The sequence below is a fragment of the Belonocnema kinseyi genome, chromosome 10, assembly GCF_010883055.1.
Source record: "Belonocnema kinseyi isolate 2016_QV_RU_SX_M_011 chromosome 10, B_treatae_v1, whole genome shotgun sequence".
NCBI lineage: Eukaryota > Metazoa > Arthropoda > Insecta > Hymenoptera > Cynipidae > Belonocnema > Belonocnema kinseyi.
The window spans coordinates 68,967,852-68,989,201 of NC_046666.1; the positions used below are offsets into that span (position 1 = coordinate 68,967,852).

At 28.4% G+C, this 21,350-nt stretch overlaps 1 protein-coding gene across 1 annotated transcript in view; it reads left to right on the top strand.

Moving 5' to 3' along the window:
• Nucleotides 1-19,540, top strand: part of LOC117181944 (DNA polymerase theta) — a 42,260-nt gene extending 22,720 nt beyond the window's left edge. Inside the window, exons 10-21 of the mRNA XM_033374971.1 lie at nt 933-1,074; nt 3,908-4,151; nt 4,248-4,389; nt 6,910-9,124; nt 9,194-9,402; nt 9,472-9,649; nt 11,323-11,504; nt 11,584-11,703; nt 16,129-16,464; nt 16,554-16,818; nt 16,884-17,110; nt 19,006-19,540. Coding sequence (XP_033230862.1) covers nt 933-1,074; nt 3,908-4,151; nt 4,248-4,389; nt 6,910-9,124; nt 9,194-9,402; nt 9,472-9,649; nt 11,323-11,504; nt 11,584-11,703; nt 16,129-16,464; nt 16,554-16,818; nt 16,884-17,110; nt 19,006-19,143 — 4,398 coding nt within the window. The 3' untranslated portion in view covers nt 19,144-19,540. The remainder of the gene's footprint in view (nt 1-932; nt 1,075-3,907; nt 4,152-4,247; nt 4,390-6,909; nt 9,125-9,193; nt 9,403-9,471; nt 9,650-11,322; nt 11,505-11,583; nt 11,704-16,128; nt 16,465-16,553; nt 16,819-16,883; nt 17,111-19,005) is intronic.
• The last annotated feature ends 1,810 nt before the right edge of the window (nt 19,541-21,350 follow it).

Sequence of the window (21,350 nt, forward strand, 5' to 3'; positions counted from 1 at the left end):
ACAAGTTGATAAGTTCGTATACCTTGGTAGCTTATTTTCTAGGGACGGGAAGATAGATGAGGAATTAGATAGACGAATAAATGAAGGTAAGAAGGTTATTGGAAGAGCAGGTCCCCTTATCAGAAGTAAAAATATATATTAAATAAAGCTAAAATGGCAATACATAATTCTATATTTGTACCGACTGTACTATACGGTAGCGAGACATGGACTTAGCAAGAAAAAGATAAGAGTAAAATTAACGCAATTGACATGAGATTCATGCGCATAATAAGCGGGAAATCCCTAATGGACAAAGTAAGTAACGAGATAATTCTAAAAGAATGTGGTGCAGAAGAGACGCTAGTAGACACATGGGAAAGAAATCGGTTAAGATGGTTCAAACATGTTGAGAGAATGCCAAATGAACGGCTAACGAAACAAGTGTATCAAGGTAAAGTAAATGGCAGCATGCCTAGAGGTAGACCACGGAAAGAATGGACAGAATGTGTGAATGAGACCCTAGTTAGAAGAGACATAAGAAGTCACAGAAACACGAGAGTCTGCATGAAAAAATGCATGGACATAAAAGAAGCTAGAGAAGTATGCCAGGACAGGAAAGTATGGCGGCAAATAGTTAATAAAAAGAGTGTCAGTAGAGTGAATGACGCCTGAAACAAAAGACCTTGGCCACTAATGGACCCACGTGGGGAACCTTACATAACGACTTCGTGAGGTTCTTCGCATTGATTGATCAGATTGATCAGCAACCTGGGTCGGAGCAGTGTTGCGGAACGAACGTGTTATTTACTTAAATAACACGAGAATTCTGGATCAATCTGAAAATTCTCTATCCCTTCCACACACTACTCCTTTCCCCTTCCGAGTGAGTCACGTCTACCCCGAAAGGGAAATGTCTTAATGGTGTAATAATAATAATTTTTCCCTTACAGCTGAACATCCACAGAAGATTTTACACTGCACTTGCACTTTACGAACTCGTGAGGGAAATTCCTCTTTACAGAGTCTGCAAAAAGTTTGGATGCGGTCGTGGATTGCTACAAAGCTTACAACAGTCGTCTTCGACTTATGCAGGTAAATTTTCTTTGTCGTTGATATTTTAATCAAAAACATCCTAGAAGCCAGAAGCGGCGAAGCCTTTTTTTCTAGTGGGGAGGGGGGCAGGAGAATAAACTTGTACTATTTAATGACACATTTTATAAATAGTATAATAATATTATACTAAATATAAATTGTGCATAGATAATATTAAATTAACAATAAATAGTAAAGAATAAATCATAATACAGGTATAAAATTCATATTGCCAAAGATTTCAATAATTTCTCAAATATTTCAAAAATATTTCCAAAATTTCTTCGCAAAGGCTTCCAAGGATTTTAGAAAGATTTGAAATATTTCCTAACGATATAAAAGGTTTCAAATATGTCGCAAAAATTTTGGATAGATTAAAAAAATTTTACAAAGACATCAATGATTTCCCAAAGATTTCAATAATTTCACAAATATGATGTTAAAATATTTCAAAGATTTCGAATAATTTGGATAGATGTAAAGAATTTCACAAAATTATCAAATATTTCAAATTCTTCAGAAATATTTTTATGATTTTTTAAGCATTTCACAAAGATTTCACATATTTCGCAAATACTTCAGATCGTTTAAAAATATTTCACAAAGACTTCAATGGTTTCCCAAAGATTTCAACAATTTTAAAAATATGAAAAATTTTTAAAATATTTTTTCAAGATTTCAATGATTTTCCAAAGATTTCACAAAGATTTCAAATATTTCAAAAAGATTTGGGATGGCTTAAAAAATTTTTACAAAGACATCAATGATTTCCCAAAGATTTCAATAATTTCACAAATATTACCAAAGGTTTCAAAAATATTTCAAATATTTCAGAAAGATTTAGAAAAGATTGTAATTATTTCCCAAAGATATTGCAAATATTTTAAAGATTTCACAAATATTTCGGATAGATTTAAAAGAGTTGACAGACTTCGATGATTTCCTAAAGATTTCAAATATTTAACTAAGATTTCGGGTAGATTTAAAGCTTTCATAAAGATTTTAATCAATTTAGAAATATTATCAAATATTTATCAAATATTTTTAAATTTTTTCAAAGATTTCGGACAAAAAAAAGGAATTCACGGACTTCAATGATTTCTCAAAGATATCATAAAGGTTTTAAAGGCTTCGCAAAGATTTCGGATAGATTTAAAAGATTTTACAGAGACAGCAATGATTTCCCAAAGATTTCAATAATTTCACAAATGAAATATTGAAATATTTCAGAAAGATTTAGAAAAGATTGTAATTATTTCTCAAAGAACACACAAAGATTTTTAAGGTTTCGCAAAGATTTCGTAAAGATTTGAAAAAGTTGACAGACTTTGACAATTTCCCAAAAATGTCAACAATTTAAAAATGATTTTAAATATTTTATAAAGATTTCAATGATTTCCCAAAGATTTCAAATATGCCATAAATATTTCGGATAGATTTGTAAGTTTTCACACAGATTTTAATCATTTTAGGAATATTATTAAATATTTATAATATATTTTTAATATTTTGCAAAGATTTCGGGCATATTTAAAGGGATACACGGACTTCAATGATTCCTCAAAGATACTAGGCAGTCTGATAAGTCCCTGAAAAATGAAACACGGAGACGTTTTTTTGGCCAAAGTCGGTTTTATTTTTCAACATATGCCATGTGCATCCCAAAATACGGAGGCCATAACCTTTCCGACCCATTGTTGCGTTTTTGGACGCTTCGGAGCACTTTGGCCCGGTGGAACCCACTGTTTTGCCTGTTGCGTTGACTCAGGAGTGTAGTAGTGGATCCAGGTTTCATCCATGGTTATGATTCGGCGCAAAAACTCGGTCGGCTTACGCGAAAATAATGCCAAATTCTGCTGGGAAGTTGTCACACGAATTCGTTTTTGAACCACTGTGAGCAAACGCGGCACCCATCGCGCGCAGAGCTTCTTCATGCCCAAAACTGAATGCACGATATTGCCCACACGTTCCAATGATATGCTTACAGCATTAGCTACCTCTCTCAATTTCACTTTGGGATCATTCAACATCATATCATGGATTTTTTCGACATTTTCTGGTGTAGTGAGTCCGGGTAATGCTTATCCAGCTTGGCCTTGGTCTCGGATATCGTTTTCTTGCGAAGATAGTAGTGTTTGATCAAAACTCGAAACTCAGATTTTTCCACATTAGTGAATACTAATGCCATCTCTTAGAATTTTCAGGTACTTATCAGACTGCCTAGTATCACAAAGATTTTAAAGACTTCGCAAAGATTTCGGATAGATTTAAAAGATTTCTCGGAATTCAATGATTTATCAAAGATTTCAAGAATTAAATAATGTTTAAAAATATTTTATAAAGATTTCAATGATTTCTCAAATATTTCGAAGATGTAAAATATTTCACATATATTTTTGATATATTAAAGAGATTTCACAAAGATTTCAATAATTTGAAAAACATTATCATATATTTATAAAATATTTGACATATTTCGCAACATTTCGGATACATTTAAAAGATGTCACGTACTTCAAAGATTTCAACAATTTCACAAATATTTTAATGATTTCCCAAAGATTACAAATAATCGAAAAACATTTCCATGACTTCCCAAAGATTTTACAATGATTTAAAATATTTGGCAAAGATTTCAGGCAGATTTTGGAAAAATTCAAAAGATCTGATGAATTTAATCATTCGATTTCAGAGGAGGGCAAATCGTTATTCTGCCCCTCCCTGGTCGATTTCTGAGGGGGGGGCATTGTCTCCTGTGCCCCCTAGAGTTCCGCCATGACGGTCAGACTTAATAATCTGAAATTTAATACATAATATTATATTATCTTTGAAGGTATGATAACCAGTTTCTGCAAGCAGTTAAATTGGAGTTGTATGGAATTACTAGTAGCTCAATTTCAAACACGTCTGCAATTTGGTGTGGGCAGGGATTTAATGGACTTGTTGAGACTTCCAAGTCTAAATGGGCTTCGGGCAAGAAGTCTTTATAAAGCAGGAATAACGAGTGTTGTCGAATTGGCTGTAGCCGACGAACTTGATATCGAACGAGCTTTGCATAAAGCTCTCCCTTTTGAAAGGTACTTGTCCAAAACATTCCTTGTTAACAAAAAATTATCCAAAATTATTAAAAATACTTAAAATAAATGAAAATTGAAACAATCTGAATATTTCAGTGGAAAGGAACACAATGGAGAATGTCAGTTTGAACTTGCCAGACAAAATAAAGTAAGAACCACCTTTATAACAGGAAAAGATGGACTTACAACTCGACAAGCTGCTGTGCTTTTAATTCAAGAAGCCAGATCTCTCCTCCAAGTTAGTAAAAACTGAACGCTGAATCCTTATTTCAAATTAAATTTTGAAATAAAAATTAAAAATTATATCAGTAACCTCAGGGGCTGTTCAAAAACTATGTCGAGTTATTTTTGAACACTTTTTCCACACAAAATTCTCTCAAAAAACTAGAAATTGTGTGAATTTGCACGATCATAAGTTACTTTAAATAAGATTAATGCATAGGTACTATTTCAAGTCGAAATATATTTCATTTTAATCAAAATAGTTCAAGTTTTAACCACAGAAGATTCATTTTCTTCCAAAAGACGCAAACTTTCAACGAAAGCGTTGAATTTTTGAGCTGAAAAATCGAATTTTTGAGACAACAATTTACTTTGAAACCCAAGATGATACACATACGACTAGGAACTGTGATTTTCCAGCCAAGTAGTTTAATTTTGAACAACAATAAATTAATTTTAAATCAGTTATGTATGCAATGAAATAGTTGAATTTTTAATCAAATGGTCCAATTTGAAAACAAAAAAGAATGAACTTGAACCACAGACAGTTGTATTTTCAATTAAATAGTCGATCTTGAAACCAGAGAGACGAATTTTTTTAAGACAGTTGAATTTCCAAACAAGAAATATTAATTTTCAATCCAAAAAGAGAAATTTTCAACGAAACAGTTGAATTTAAAAAAAAAACCTTTTTAACAAAGTACTTGAATTTTCAACACAGTAATTAAATTTTCATTAAAATAATTAGACGTTTGACCACATAAGTGAAGTTTCGACTTACAAAGATGAATTTTCAACAATAACAATTATTTACCATCCTGACAATTGCATTTATAACAAAATAATTAAACGTTTAAGCAAAAGGGGCGAATTTTCAACAAAATAATTAAATTTTTAACTAAATAGTTGAAGTTCCAACCTATAGAAATAAATTTACAAACAAATGGTCCAATTTTTAAACAAAAAAGATCAAACTTGTACCAAAAAACAGTTGCATTTACAACCAAATAGCTGAATTTCAACAAAATAATTAAATTTTTAATAAAATATTTTAATTTTTCACAAATAAATTACATTTTTAACAAAATATTTTAATTTTCTACTAAAATGATGAATCTTCAACAAAGGGAATCAATTTTTAACAAAAAAGTTATTTTTTTCATACAAGTAGATAAATTTGCAATCCAAAAAGATTAATTCTCAACGAAAAATGTAATCGTTGATACTTCAACCAAGAAATATTTTCATTTGATATAAAAAACACTTGAATTCAAACGAAACATACGAATTTCCAAGAAAATAGTTTAATTCTCAACCAAAAACGATCATTTTTTAATTAGACAGTTACAAGGAAGAAAAAAATTGACCACAAGAAATGAATTTTGAAGCAAAAACGAAGGATTTTCAATAAAGTGTTGAATTATCAATCCAAAAAGATTTTTTAATGATGAGAGAAAAATTTATGACTGAATTTTGAACCAAAAAGTTTATTTTCAACCAAACAGTCAATTTTCAACCGAATAGTCAAATCTTTAAAGAATCAGTTAAACTTTCAACCAATTCGTTAAATGCTCAATTAAAAAAATGTATACTTAATCAAAAATAAAATTTGATTTTTAAATAAAAAACAGGCGAATTTAACCAAAAAAGAATAATTATTAATAAAACAGTTGCATTTTCAACCAAATAGTCGACTTTTCTGCGAAAATGATAGAATTTTCAACCAAAAAGATGAATATTTAACAAAATAGTTGAATCTTTACGCCAAATTGTTGAATTTTAATTAAAAAGATCGTCTTTCAACCAAACATGGAATATTTAGTTCAATTTGCACTTAAAAAAATTTATTTTCAACACAAAAAAATTAATTTTTCACAAAGTAGTTCAACTTTCATCTAAGTAGTAGAATGTTCAACCAAAAAAGATGAATTTTCAATAAAAAAGTTTAATAGCTGTATTTTTAACTAAAAACAAATAATTTGTAACCAATTAGAAAATAGTTAAATTTTCAGTAAAAAAATTGATTTTCAACAGAAAGAAACAACGACTTTTCAACGAAATAGTTCAATCTTTAACCAATTGAATTTTTAATAAATTAGTTCAACTTTCAACTAAGTAGTTGAATTTTCAACTGAGAGATAGCAAATTTTCAACAAAATAATTAAATATTTACTCAAATTGTAGAAATTTTAACCAAAATAAACAAATTCTGAACCAGAAATATAATATTAGACTGTTTAATTAATTAATTAATTATTGAGTTATATTTATTTATTTCGCATTTATGCGAAAAGGCGAGAAGCGAAAAAGGGGAAGTTTCTTGAAAAGTATTTGTTAGACGCTTTACTTGTGAGGTAAAAAAAAATCCCTACTTTTTATTTTCTCAAGTATTAAAAAAATTGTTACATTTATATTTCACATGTGTTATTTCACATATTAAAACCACTCACGCCTGACAGTGCGACGTATTTTTTGAACGCCCCCTTATATTATTGTCCAGAAATCGATTAAACTAATTTAAAATAAAATATTATAGAATGAATTGGGAGTTCACGAAGTACAGTGGGGGCCAACAAACGGAAAGACTACTAACTCAAATCTCTCTCGACAAAATACTTCCATTACTTCTCAACGTTCCGAAATTATAAAAGAGGAACCTTTAGAACCTGCCGAATCAGAAAATGTCCTAGAGGTTAATGAAGACGAAGAAGATGAAGTCCAAGGAACCCAGAATTTGGTCACCAAAACCCAAAGTGATTCAAACCTCCCCAAAAAATTAAATAAGTCGAAAAAAGACAAGAATAGTTCCAGGAGCAAACGTGGACTGACTATTGAGATAACTAAGCCTTCTCAAAAAACACAGGATAAAACAAACGTCGAAGCAGAAATCAGCAGAACATCAAAGCAATCAAGTTTACTTGATCTCTCAACAGAGGATGCGCAAAATATGGAATCACTCAAATTTTCATCAAATAATTTAACGTTTTCTCAGAAAAGTGTTTACGAGAATATCGATAAGGAGACGGAAATTGCTTTGGAGGAAGTATTGTTGAATATCGAGGCATTCGACGAAGAATCAAACGAAAACGAAAAGGAGTTTTCGAAGAGTCCGAATTTATTCGATAGCGAATGCTCTGCAAATAATTGCAGTGCTTTGGAGCAAAATGTTTTAGGTTCTCTGCGTCTTTCCGATTTCGAAATGTCGAATTTATCAAGAAAAATATCAAGTGGATGGACCGAGGCCAATTTAACAAACAATCAGGTCCAGGAAGTTTCGAAAAATGCGGAAATAATCGAGAACAGAAAGACGGGAACGATAGAGGATATGTTTACAACTGCAGATTTCGATGTAAATTTCACAGTAAAGAAAGAATCAGAGGAGCCGGAAGTAAAAGAATTAAGCGCGAATATCGAAAATGATTTGAGACAAAATGAAGCTGATCCGAATCAAGTTAATTTAAACGAGGAAAATGTAGGACTTTCAGGAATTCGTCTCTCTGATTTCGAATTTACTGCACCTTTAAAACCTGATTCTGGTGTCCAAAATTCAACTCCGAAAGAAAATGTTTCGGAAATACGAGCTTCTGTATTTGATTTCAGTTCTTCAATGAATATTCCTCAACCTAAAGAAATTTCAGGGAGAGAAGTCAAAGAAACTGCAAAAAGAAATGAGCCTGAGGAAGGAAATAAAAATTACCTTTCAGGAATAAACGTTTCTGACTTTGAAATGACGCACAAAAATGACAAGTCTAAAGAAATTTTATCCGGAATTAACGCTTCGGAGTTCGAATTGAGTAAAGTGCCTAAAATTTTTAAAAAATCTAAAGACAATTCGAAGGGATATTCTAAAAGTCTTTCCAAAGGAAATTCTGTTAAAGAAAATTCTCAGATGGGAACATCAGACTATTTGCTAGCCAATATCTCAGAAAATTTGCCACCAATGAAATTGAATGTCAACACCAACGACTTAGAAATAACAAAAACCAAAGTGTCTCGAGATCATAAATTGAAAAGCGAAAGTCTTTCTGGTTGGAATTCAGATTCCTGGGATAATGTACAGGTTAATGAGAAAACTAGCAGCTCAGAGGGGGGAAAGCGAATTAAAAATAGCGAAAGTAATTCTGGGAATAAAGAAAATTTGATAAAAAAAAGGAAATTGATAGAGAAGACAAAATATTCCGGAGCTGAAGGATCTCCGATTGCGAGTGTTGAGACTTATAAAGCTCGGAGAGTTTCTGTAGCTTCTAATCAATCGGATTCTGATGATATGTTTGCACCTCCGAAGAAAATGAAAGTTTCTCATCAAACAAGTAAACCAGGTTCTAGCAAAATTCAAGGAGACAATCCAAAAAGAATCTCAAACGAGAAATTAGTCAGAAGTAGCTTAGATCATCAATCTAGTTTTGAAAGTCTTGTATTTTCTGAAGGAGAAACTTCTGTTCGCAGCGATCTCAAACAGAAAATTGAAAATGAACAAAAATGGAAATCTGCGAGTGTCATAATTAGCAAAAAGATGCTCAATCTCTTGAAACAAAAATTGTTAAAACGAACCGAAATTTCTTTTGCTTTAGAGTGTGAGCCATTCACAGAAAAAAAGATGACTATTGGTGCGAAAATTCTTGGCGGGAAGAACGATGAAGATAAAAAATCCAAGCCTGTAAAATTCGTTTGTGGGGATAAAAAGATTTGCGGGGCTTCCATTTCCTGGGGATATGATGCACTTTATTATATTCCACTCGTAAATTTTCCAGGTTTGTTTTAATTTGTTTTTATTTTAGTGTTTCGAGAGTTACATGTTTTTATGAATTACTTTTTTTTAGAAATGAAAGTTCCTCTTAAAGAAAGGCTGGAACTTCTGAACGAAGTCTTGACGAATTCTACGATCAATGTGAGGTGTTATTTAGCAAAAAAGACTTACAAGTTGTTGTACAAATGTTGTGGAATTGTTCCAACTTGTAAATTTCTTGATCCTGCTGTTGCGGATTGGATACTGAATTCAGACGAAAGTGCAAAAAATATGAGATTTTTGGTAATGAGATTATTTAGAAAGATTAGAATATATTTGCTGTGTTAGTTTTATTTTTATAAATGTTTTTAGGTGGAGAAATATTATCCAGATGCACATAATTATTATGAAAATCGTAGTGTAATTGATGATAATTCTCAATATACGGAAAATGAGTCAACAAGAGAAGCTTTACTTACATGGCAGATTACGGAAGTGCTTATGAAAAATATTGAGGAGAAGAGTTCAACTTTATTGCAGACGTTTAAAGGTTTGTATTATCTTTATTATTTTAAAATTACAGTTGAGTGTTTATAAATTCAGGGTATCGACTTGGCCGGAAAGCCGGGAAATGACCAAGAATTTTATTGACCTGGAAAAACACAGGAAATGACCGGGAATTTATTTAAAACACCAGGCATTTATTTCTGATCGGAATAAAATTCACGTTTTCATCGTTTAAATAATTTTGGTCGATTTAGAAAAGTTAAATTATAATTTATTTAACAATCTTACCATGAAAATCCCCAAAATTACCGCTTTCTTGTTAATAATTAAAAAATAGAGCTTATCATATAATTTAAACAATGTAACGTTCCTTAGATCTGATTTGGTACATTTTAAATATATCATATCTATATACTTTATACGCTGGCTGTTCAATTTTTGATTGAGAATTGATCTTTTCTAGTTCAAAATTTAATAATTTGGATGATTTTTTTTAAAAACAAAATTCAACTATTTCGTTGAAAATCTACGTGTTTTGTTAAAAAATCGATTTTTTAGTAGAAAATTATCTTTTTCTTTGAAAGCTAATCTTCTTGTTTAAAAATTATTTCACTTCAGTTAAAGATTAAAGTATTTCATTTTAATATTTATCATTTTAGTTGAAAATTCATCTTTTAGACTGAAAATAAAAAAGAATATTTGGTTGAAAGTTAAACCGTTTTGCTAAAAATATATTTATTTTGGCTGAAGATTCTTCATTTCAAATTAAAATTCATTTGTTCAGTTGACAGATGAGCTATGTGATTGAAAACTCGTTTTTTCTATGAACGAAAAGGAATTTTTTTACTGAAAGTGCAAATATTATTCCTGTGGAATAATCCATAAATTATTAAAAAATTTATCTCTTTGGTTGTGCACTCATTTTTTGACTAAAAATGTAATTATTCAATTTTGAGTTGAAAATTATCTTCTTCTGTTGCAAAATCGTATTTTTTGGTGGAAAATACTCTTATTTGGTTGAAAATTGATCTTTTTGTTCAAAAATTCAATTAGTCTAGTTCAAGATTCATCATTTTAGTTAAAAAGTAATCTTTCTGGTTTCACATTCAACTATTCCAGTTAAAGATTTACAATTTTAGTTGAAAATTTCTCACTTTGTTTGGAAATGTAACTATTTTTGGTTTTTGTTGTGGAAAGTAATTTTTTAACTGAAAATTTAGATTAATGCAATTGTATATTCCATAGTTTTAGTTAAAAAGTCATCTGTTCGGTTGAATATTCATTTTTATAATTTAAAACTTAAATATTTTAGTTTTTTTTGTCAATTTATCTTTTTTAGTCTAAAGTAATTTTCGTTGTTTAAAATTCAACTATATCAGTTAAATACTCATTGTTTTAGTTTAAAACTCATCTTTTTGGTTTAAAATTTAACTGTTGGAGATAAATATTCATAATTTTAGTTTGAAAATTCATCATTCAGGTTGAATATTGAACTATCTTGTTAAAAATACGTTTTTTTGTTAATTTTTTTTTTCAACTGAAAATTCAACTATTTAATTTTTTGTTAAAATTGACATTTTTAGTTAAAAATGTAAGTATCAATTTAAAAATGCACTTACTTTGCAACTTTTTCCTCTATTGTGTTCAAGGATGTTTAAAATATGAAAGTCATGAATTAATATAAATGTTTGTGCCTGAAATTTCAATATTTTTCAGAACTTGAGATGCAAGTGATTTCAGTATTAGCTCGCATGGAATTAAGAGGTTTGGGTATAAATCTTGTAGCCTTACAGGAGCTATCGGACGTGATTAAAAAAGAAATGTCTCTTTTAGAAGAAAAGGCATTTTTTCTCGCTGGCAGAAAGTTTAACTTTATGTCCTCTACGAACGTCGCTCAAGTTAGTAATTTACAAAAATATTGTATATTTTATAAAAAAAAGTTTCATAATTTTCAGTTTGTATAATAAAATTGATCAGATCTTAGGTTTGCAAAAAAAGAGGAAGATTTCAACAAGCAAAGCCGTTTTGGAACAGTGCACTCATCCGATTGCGAAGCTAGTGATGTCATGGAGAAAATTGAACGCTCTTCAAGCAAAGGTGATTTCGTAAAATAAAATAAAAAAAATCGAAGTGGTTTTTTGGGTTGAAATTTCAACTACTTTCGTAAGAAATTTACTTTTCGAAAAAATCCATATATTGGTGTTAAAAAGTCAGCTGAAATCTTTTATGAATGAAAATGCAACTATTTTCAAATTGGTCTTTTTAATTAAAAAATTCAACTATTTTAGTAGAAATTACATCTTTCTTGGATAAAATGCAACTGTTTGGCTGAAAATGCAACAATTTTGTCAATCATACTTTTTGGTCAAAAAATAAACTGTCTTGTTGAAAATTCCTCCCTTTGGATTTTGAAAATTCAAACATTTTCGTAGAAAATTTACTTTTTGTTTTAAATTTTTATTTTGGTATTGGGAAGTTAACTGAAATATTTTGTTTTTATAACAATTTTACTATTTTTGGAAAATTTGGCTTTTTAATTTAAAAATCCATCTCTTTCAGTCAAATTGCATCTTTTTTAGATCAAAATTTAACTGTTCGGTTGAAAATTCGACTTCAACTTCAACGTAAAATTGCATTTTTTTAATCAAAATGCAACTGTTCGATTGAAAATTCAACTTCCTAGAAATTTTTTTACTCCGATTTTGATATTGAAAAGTGAAACTAAAATCTTTTTTCGATGGAAATTCTATTTTGTTTTTACTTGATCTTTTTCATTTAAAAAGTCATCTGCATTACTAGAAATTTCGTCTTTCTTGGATAAAAACGTAACTATTTTGTTTTAAATTAATCTTTTTTGCTTAAGGACTCAAGTATTTTGTTTGAATTTCGGTTGAACCACTTTGCTAAGAAAACACTTTTTTAAATATTTCTATTTTTAGTTGAAAATTCATCTCTGGTTGAAATTTTAACTATTTTGTTGAAAATTGATTTTTCTAATTGAAAATTCAACTGCGTGTTTAAAGTTAAACTGATTTATTGAAAATTTATTTCTTTGGTTTCAAATTTAACTATTTTGTTGAAAATTAATTTTTTGGCTGAAAATTTATATCTGATGGTTGAAAATTCAATTTTTGTACAGAAAATTCGTCTTTTGACTTGACTTTTTAACAAATTAGACACAACAATTTTCTTTCATGTCTGAAAAATCCATCTTTGTTGAAATTCGTCTTTTTGGTTTAAAGCTATTTTTTTTTAAATGCAATTTTATCTCTTTTGGTTTAAATATCAACTATCGCAATTTTTTGTTGAGAATTCATCTTTTCAGGTCAAAAATTCAAAGAAAAAAAATCATAAAAATTGCCTTAAGAGATTATGGAAATCCAAACAAGTCTTAAAATACGCATTTTGTCTCCCCATACAGCATATCTTCTTTTTTAGTGTGTATAAGAGCAACCACAAGTGAATTTGTTTTGATTTTTTATATATTTTTTGGCATGTTAAAATTAGTATTTTAAGACCATTTTGGATTTCCACAATCGATTTGGGCAATTTTTACGATATTTTTTCATTAAGAGTGGTGGCTACTACTGAAACGTACTTTATTTATCAAGATATAATTATTTTTTTACAGGGTGTCTAGTGATTCTTAGGAACAAAATTCAAGGTCCTTTCCAGGTTTTCTAGGTCAAGAAATCAAGTTTTTCCAGGTCTCCTTTTTTACGTCAAATAATAAAATAACCGTTTGTTATAAATTTAAAGAATGAGCCAATTAATTTATTATTGGCCAACAATCTGCGGGAATATTTTTTAATCTTTGTAAAGTCTTTGACGTAATTTATATCTTTAAAATGTTTTGAAATCTTTTGAAGTATTCAAAATCTTGAAATTTCTGTAAAATCTTTGAGAAATCCTGTGGAATCTTAACATTTTTGAAAAATCTTTGAAATCCTTGAAATCTTTGAAATTATTTGAAATCTGTATAAAATCTTTGAAAATATTTTAAATCTGTATGAAATATTTGAAATATTTCTTTAATCTTTTAAATGTATTCAAATCTTTAAAATCTAGTGTAGTTTCTTTGAAATCTTTTGAAATCCTTATGAACTTTCAAAAATATTTGTGAAATCTTTCTGAAACCTTTTGTATTTGTTTGAAATCATTGAAACATTCAAAATGTGTTTAAAATCTGTTGAAATCTTCTAACAATTTTGAAATCTTTTGAAATCTTCTAAAAAATTCTGAAATCTTGATTAAATATTTGTGGAATCTTTCTTTAATCTTTGAAGTATTTTTAAATTTTCAAATCTGGTGTACTTTTTGAAATCTGCAGCATTCTTATAATCTTTTGAAATCACTGGAATATTTGAAATCTTTGTGAAATCTTTTGGAATCTTCAAAAAAATTTGAAGTCGTTTAAAATCTTTCATTGTTTTGAAATCTTTTAAATGTGGTGTACTACATCCTTGTTAAAATCTTTGCAATTCTTGAAATCTTTGGAAATCGTTATGAATTTTGAATATATTTAACATTCTATATTAGCGGAGGAAAGATTAAAAACTTATAGAATTATTCACAATATCAAAGTTTATTCATTGCAATCTATAAAACAATTGTTACAGTCTACAAAAAGTGCCTTGAAATGTCTTTATTTATTCTATAATGAACAAAAGGTAAATTATATCTTGATAAATAAAAAACTGTTTGGTAGCAAGATTTCTTCTAAACGAGATGTTTATTTTATAATATACTAAAAAATTTAAATTACTCTACGAATTTCAATAAAATAACTGTTTTAAAAGAAAAAAATTCAAGGTTCCCTTAAAAAATTCAACGATTTTACCCTGTTTTACTCACTAAAGAATAAATAGAGTGATTTTTAGGCATTTTTGGTAGATTTTACCAATTATTTTATAGCCTGCAATGAACACAATTTAATATTGTAAATAATTCCATACGTCTTTATTTTGGTCTCCGCTAATATAAAATGTTAAAGTATTTTTTTGTGATATTCAACTGAAAAATTGTAAAAAATATTAGTTAAAAATTTTGGTGTTAATTCAGTTTCAGAATTAGAATGAGCCATGGCGATATAACAGGGTTTTCAAGGGTTACACCACTGTTTTTGAGTGCACACCATATTATAAAACATAACTAAGGATTTCAAAAGGTTTAACAAATTTTCAAAGATTTCGAAATATTTAAAAGGTTTTTGAATATTTTATAAAGATTTCATGGATCTCAAAGATTTAAAAAGGCATGTACACTAGAGTAAAAATATTTCACAACCATTTCACAAAGCTTTTAAAACTTTCAAAGGATTTAAAGGATTTCGAAGATTTGAAACGATTTGAAAAGATTTCAAAACGTTTTAGAAGATTTGAAAAGATTTAACAAAGATTTCGAAGATTTTACATAGATTTTACAAAGATTTCGAACATTTCTTAAAAATTGCAAGGAATTCAATGATTTGAAAAAGGCGCGTACACCCGATTTCAAAAATTTCGAAGATTACCAAAAATTTCAGAACTTTCAGAACATTTCAAAGATTTAAAATGTTTTTAAAATGTTTTTAAAAGGGTATATTAAACCAGATTACTAACAATTAAAAAAATTATACACATATTAAAAATATCTCAATAATTTCATAAAGATTTGACAAATATTTAGAAGATTTCAAATATCTAAATGATTTCAAACGAATATGAAAGATTTCGAAAATATTTCAAAGATTTTAAACTAATTCAAAAGGTTTCTACAAATTCGAGGTTTCAAAAGATTTCAATTATTTGAAAAGAACACGAGAGATTTCATAAAACAAGAAAGGAATTTTTGAAAAAAAGTTCAATAATTTCATAAAAATGTCAAGGATTTCAAACATTTTTTAAAAAACTTTAAAAGATTCCAAAAGATTTCACAGAAATTTCAAGTTTTCACCAAGATTTCAAGCACATCAAGAGTTTATTTAATTCAATTTTTTTATTTATGGTTCTGACTTCTGATTTCTTTAAAATTGGTTGGACAATAAAAATGAAATGGCTCATTTTTTACATCTATAATGAACGGTTATTGCATTATTAGGTGTAAAAAAAGGAAAACTGGACAAATTTGAACCCTGGAAAAGATCTGGAGTTAAAAGAAATATTTTAAGACCAGTTTGGATTTCCACAATCTATTTGGGCGATTTTTACCATTGTTTTTTTTTCGTTAAGGGTGGTGTTCTTGTGTCGGGGAATTTCCTTAAATATATTTTTTTTGTAATCTTTGAGGTGTTGTTTGAGGAGCCAAAAAACGTATTTTAAGACTAGATTGGATTTCCAAAATCCATTAGGATCAATAATTAGGTCAATAATTCGTTATTAATAGAAATTATTATTCATCTGATAGACTATTGAAACCATTTTTAAATATCTTTAGAGCGATTAATTATAAAAAATATATAATCGCACAGGCTTGGTGCAGGATTTCAACCCACAAAAAATCAATCTAAATTAGAAGAATTTTTTCAATTAATTTTTATTCCAGATGGTACTCCCTTTTTTGAATGCGGCTCAAAATTCGCGAATTTACGGTTCGCACATAACTCACACAGTAACAGGAAGGGTTTCAATGTGTGAACCAAATTTGCAAAATGTGCCTAAGGATTTTAGTTCAGAAGACAAAACATACGTGATAAGTATTCGAATGGCTTTTATTCCAACCGCTGGCAATATAATGCTTTCTGCTGATTATTGTCAACTCGAGCTTCGAATTCTGGCCCATTTTTCGAACGATTCGTTACTTCGTTCCATTATGAGAAAAGAGGGAAATGATATCTTTAAAAGCATCTCCGCCAAATGGAATGACATCGCCGAAGAAATGGTAAAGATAAACCAGAACTAATTTAATAAATCTAAAAATTTTAAATCCACTTTTATTGTTTATTCAGTTAATTAACTTTATACTATCAGGTGGACGATAGAATGCGTCAAAGGACGAAACAACTTTGTTACGGGATGATTTATGGAATGGGAACAAAGTCTCTAGCTGAAAGTTTGTCTATCACAGAGACAGAAGCTAAAGAATTTTTGGAAACTTTTATGAAAACCTATAAAGGGATTCGTTCCTGGCTATCGAACATCGTTAAACGAGCTCGTGTCGATGGTTACGTAACGACGCTCACAAAACGATACAGAATGTTACCAGGCTTATGGAGTGAAAATCGATCTGAAAAATGTAAGATCTTAAATTTTATTATAAAATTTGAATACTAACTTGATTCTTTTTACGGGGTTTTACAGCTCAGGCAGAAAGGCAGGCTGTAAATACAAAAATTCAGGGATCAGCCGCAGATATTGCTAAAAAATCGATGATTCTTATCGACGAAAGATTGCGACAAGAATTTCCAATAGCATCTCCTATTTTTCCATCTTTACGATCCAAAAGAAGATTAAGAAGCTCAGGATCGAGTTTGGAATTCAGAGGTGCTTACCTAGTCTTGCAATTACATGATGAATTGCTATTTGAGGTAAGATAATTTATTAACATTTAAACAATTTCATCAAGAGTAAATAAAAATGTCTGTTTCACGTACAACATTCAACTCTTTGAAATACCTCAATTGAAATAAAAAATAACTTTCTTTAGTTGACAATTTAACTATTAAGTTGTAAATTCCTTGAAAAATTCAAAATTTGGTTGTAAATTCATGTATTTTATTAAAAATTAATCTTTTTGGTTGAAAAATCACTTCTTGGATTGAAAAATAGTTTTCTCTATTAAAAATGAATTTCTTTTTAACTGAAATTTAACTATTCCACTTTTTGTCTCAAATTTATCTGTTTTGACAATCTTGTTGATTGGAAATTCATCTGTTTGGATGAAAATTGCACTATTTTGGTCAAAATTCTTCTATTTTTTTAGAAAATATCATTTTTTGGGTTGAAAATTCAACTGTTGTCAATTTTTTTAAGATTCATTATTTTAGTTAATATTAATTTATTAGCTTAAAAATTTAACCATTTTGTGGTAAATGAGTTTTTTAACTGAAAATTTAATTATTTTATGTTTGGTTTAAAATTTAGCTATTTGGTTAAAATTTTTATATATTTTGTTGAAACTTTGTGTTTTGTGGTATACAATATTTATCTTTCTTATTGAATAATTCACCCTTTCAGTTGAAATTTTATTTCCCTACTTGACCATTTAACTATTCCACTTTTTGTCTGCAATTGATCTGTTTTGACAATCTACTTAATTAGAAATTCATCTGTTTGGATGAAAATTTAAGTATTTTGGTAAAAATTTATCTATTCTGTTAGAAAATATCATTTTTTGGGGTTGAATATTCCACTGTTGGGTAAACATTACTTTTTGGTTTAAAGATTCATTATTTTAGCTAAAAAATAACTTATTAGCTTAAAATTTTAACGATGTCAGTTGAAAATTCAGCTATTTGGTTCAACTTTTCTATATTTTGTTGAAACTTTGTGTTTTTTGTACAGAGTATTTATCTTTTTTAGTGAATAAATCTCCCTTTTATTTAAAATTTTATTTCATTAGTTGGCAATTTAACTATTAGGTTGCAAGTTCCTTTAACAATTCAAAATTTTGTTGAACATTCGTGTTTTTTTTTAATTATTCTTATTTGGTAGAAAATTAAACTTTTTGTTTGAAAAATTATTTCTTTGATTGAAAATTAGTCTTCCCTCTTGAAAATTATTATATTTTTTTAATTGAAAATTTAACTATTCCATTTTTTGTCAAAGATTTCTATTTTTTGAGAGGCCCTTAATATTTTTGATTGGAAATTCATCTTTTTGTATGAAAATTGAACTATTTTGTTGGAAACACATTTTTTTTCTTGAAAATGAGTTTTTTAACTAAAAATCTAATTATTCCATGTTGAAAATTCAGCTATTTGGTTACAATTGTATATATTTTGTTGAAACTTTATCTTTTGTGTCAAAATATTAATCTTTTTAGTAAATAATTAACCCTTTTAGTTGACAATTTATTTCTTTAGTTAACAATTTAATTATTAGGTTGAAAATTTCTTTACAAATTCAACTTTTTTTTAAATTCATGTATTTTGTTGATAATTCATTACTACGATTGGAAATTAGTTTTTCTTATTGAAATTAAACTTTTGTAATTGAAAATTTAACTATTCCATTTTTTTCATCGAAAATTAATATTTCTCCATAGATATTTAATCTTCTTGGTTGAAAATTCATCTGTTTGATTGAAAATTGTACCATATTGAAAATTCATCTATATTGTTGAAAATTACCTACTGCCATTTTTTTAAATTAATTTTTTAATTAAAAATTCACTTTTCGTCTTTTTTGGGTTGAAACTTTAAATCGGAAAACTTCATGATAATAGCTTTTTCAAAGAAATATGAAACATTTTCTTAAATAGGTCAATGCAAACGATTTGCACATCGTAGCTGGATTAGTGAAAGATTCGATGGAGAAAGCTTATACACTCGAGGTGCCACTGCCAGTAAAATTAAGAGTCGGTCCAGCCTGGGGTGATCTTAAAGAATATAATTGTTAGTATTAAGGAGCAAAGCTGCCAATATTATAATTATTTTATACAATATTTTTACACAGGATTTAATTTTGATAAATTCTAATATTGAATGAAATTTGGCGACTATTTTATAGCCTTTTACAGCATTTTTATAGCCTTTTTATAGCATTTTATTTTTATGTACATATACAAGTTTTTTTTTATGAAACTAATTTGTATGTTAAAAAATTGGTGTCAATCCTTATTGTGAATAAAATTCACTCAATTGTGGTCATAATTTTTAAGACTGAGTAATAAGGAGGCGATTGCTTTTTACAGTCGCTGGAGTAATCAATCTAAAATCATGTAACTATTATAATAGGTGAAGAAGATTTTTGTACGACTTTAATCATTTTATAAATAAATACTATTTTAACAGACACAACTACATTTATATCATATACATAAGAGCATCAGATATTAATTTTTTTATCAAACTTAGATTATTTAAATTACAATTTAAAAAAATGAAAATTTATTTCAAAATTTATGCAGGGACTTTATGAAATAGCTTTTTATGTATTTTATCATTGGTATTACTGGTTTTTGGTGGAATTATAAATATAAAAAAAATTAATTCTAAACAAGAATATTTTGTACAATTTAACAATTTTAAATTGGCAATACATTTGAAAATTGTTTCTTTGCAAATAATCCCAATTTGGATTTAAATTATAAAGCCGCAGAATTCAGAATTGTTTTTGCGAAAAATGAATATTAATAAATAGTAGGTTTCTAACATTAACATATTCTATAATATTATAAGTTATAAACAAAAAAGAAAGAAAAAGTGTTAATCAATATTAGGTACACCAGTATACATACCGGTATAACAAATAATTAATAACATAAATTTTATACATGCATTTACAATTTATAATCGTTTAATATCATTAATAATTCTAAATTCTTCGCATAGAAATAATTGATTAAAATTTTCATTATGAAATCGTAAATTAATATTACTTTATAAAAAAATGAGAATGCATAAAACAGATATGAATTTACTTATTATTTATATTTAAAATACACTATTTTTAAATGAAAAAGAGGTAATTCAAACAAAAATACTAAAAATATATACTATATTACTTATGAATTTTAACGTTTTCATGTACTGTTCAAATATGTATCAATATAAATAAAAAATATGATAAATATTTAATATGAACAAAATAAAGCAAAAAAAGCACTTTGTCTAAGTTTAAAACAATATGAAAGTTTCATACTTGTCAACATTTTTGTCAATGTTATATTTTCTTTCTCGAATAAATTTAGGGACTTCCCCAGAAAATTGTTTGTTATTTCGTTTACACGAAAACATGAAGGTTAGGTTAATCAGTCAGATTTGCCAACATTAGGGACCCTGTAGTTAGTGTTTGGTCGTTACCTGAAATTACCGGTAACGGTAGAAATTTCAGGTAAAGTAGAGGAAATTCTCCGGTAACGAATGGTAACGATATTTTTTTGAATTTCAAGACTAAAATTGAATTGCTTATTGGTTTTGCGTTTATTCGATATAATATTCTTCAATATTCGTCACATTAAATAACTTGTGGGAAAACTTTCACGTTTAAAAGTGTTCCTTACCCTACTGAAAATTCCTATATAGGTTCCTATATAGGAACCTACACAGGATTCTACATAGGAACCTATGTTTCACCTATAGGAAATGGCATAGGATCCTATATATGTTCCTGTATAGGATTCTGTACGGGACCATATCCAGATGCGCAGTAGTTTTCTATGGTACCTACGGCTGCGCAGACGTATTTTTGAGGCCTCCAGGAGCACTCAGAAATACGTAACATTAGGAACGATTAGTTAGGTACCTTATTAGGGAGTGTCCTATACAGGCACCTATACAGGATCCTATATCATTTCCTACAGATGGCACCTATAGGTGAAACATAAGGATCCTATGTAGGTTCCCATATAGGATCCGATATAGAAACCTATATAGGATTGTTCAGTAGGGTAACCTCTACAGTGGGATTTAGTTTTGCTTAAAAATGTATGCGCAGATTATTTTTTGCAAAAATATTGGTCCTTTTAATTGTTCACACTTTGCAGATAGAGTAGACAGCAATTACGTATGTATTTGTTACATAAAATAGTCTATGAAAAACATTTCTTGAACATAATGTTTCGAAGGGTATCTAACCTAATCTGCTGAAACGTTGTAGGCATTT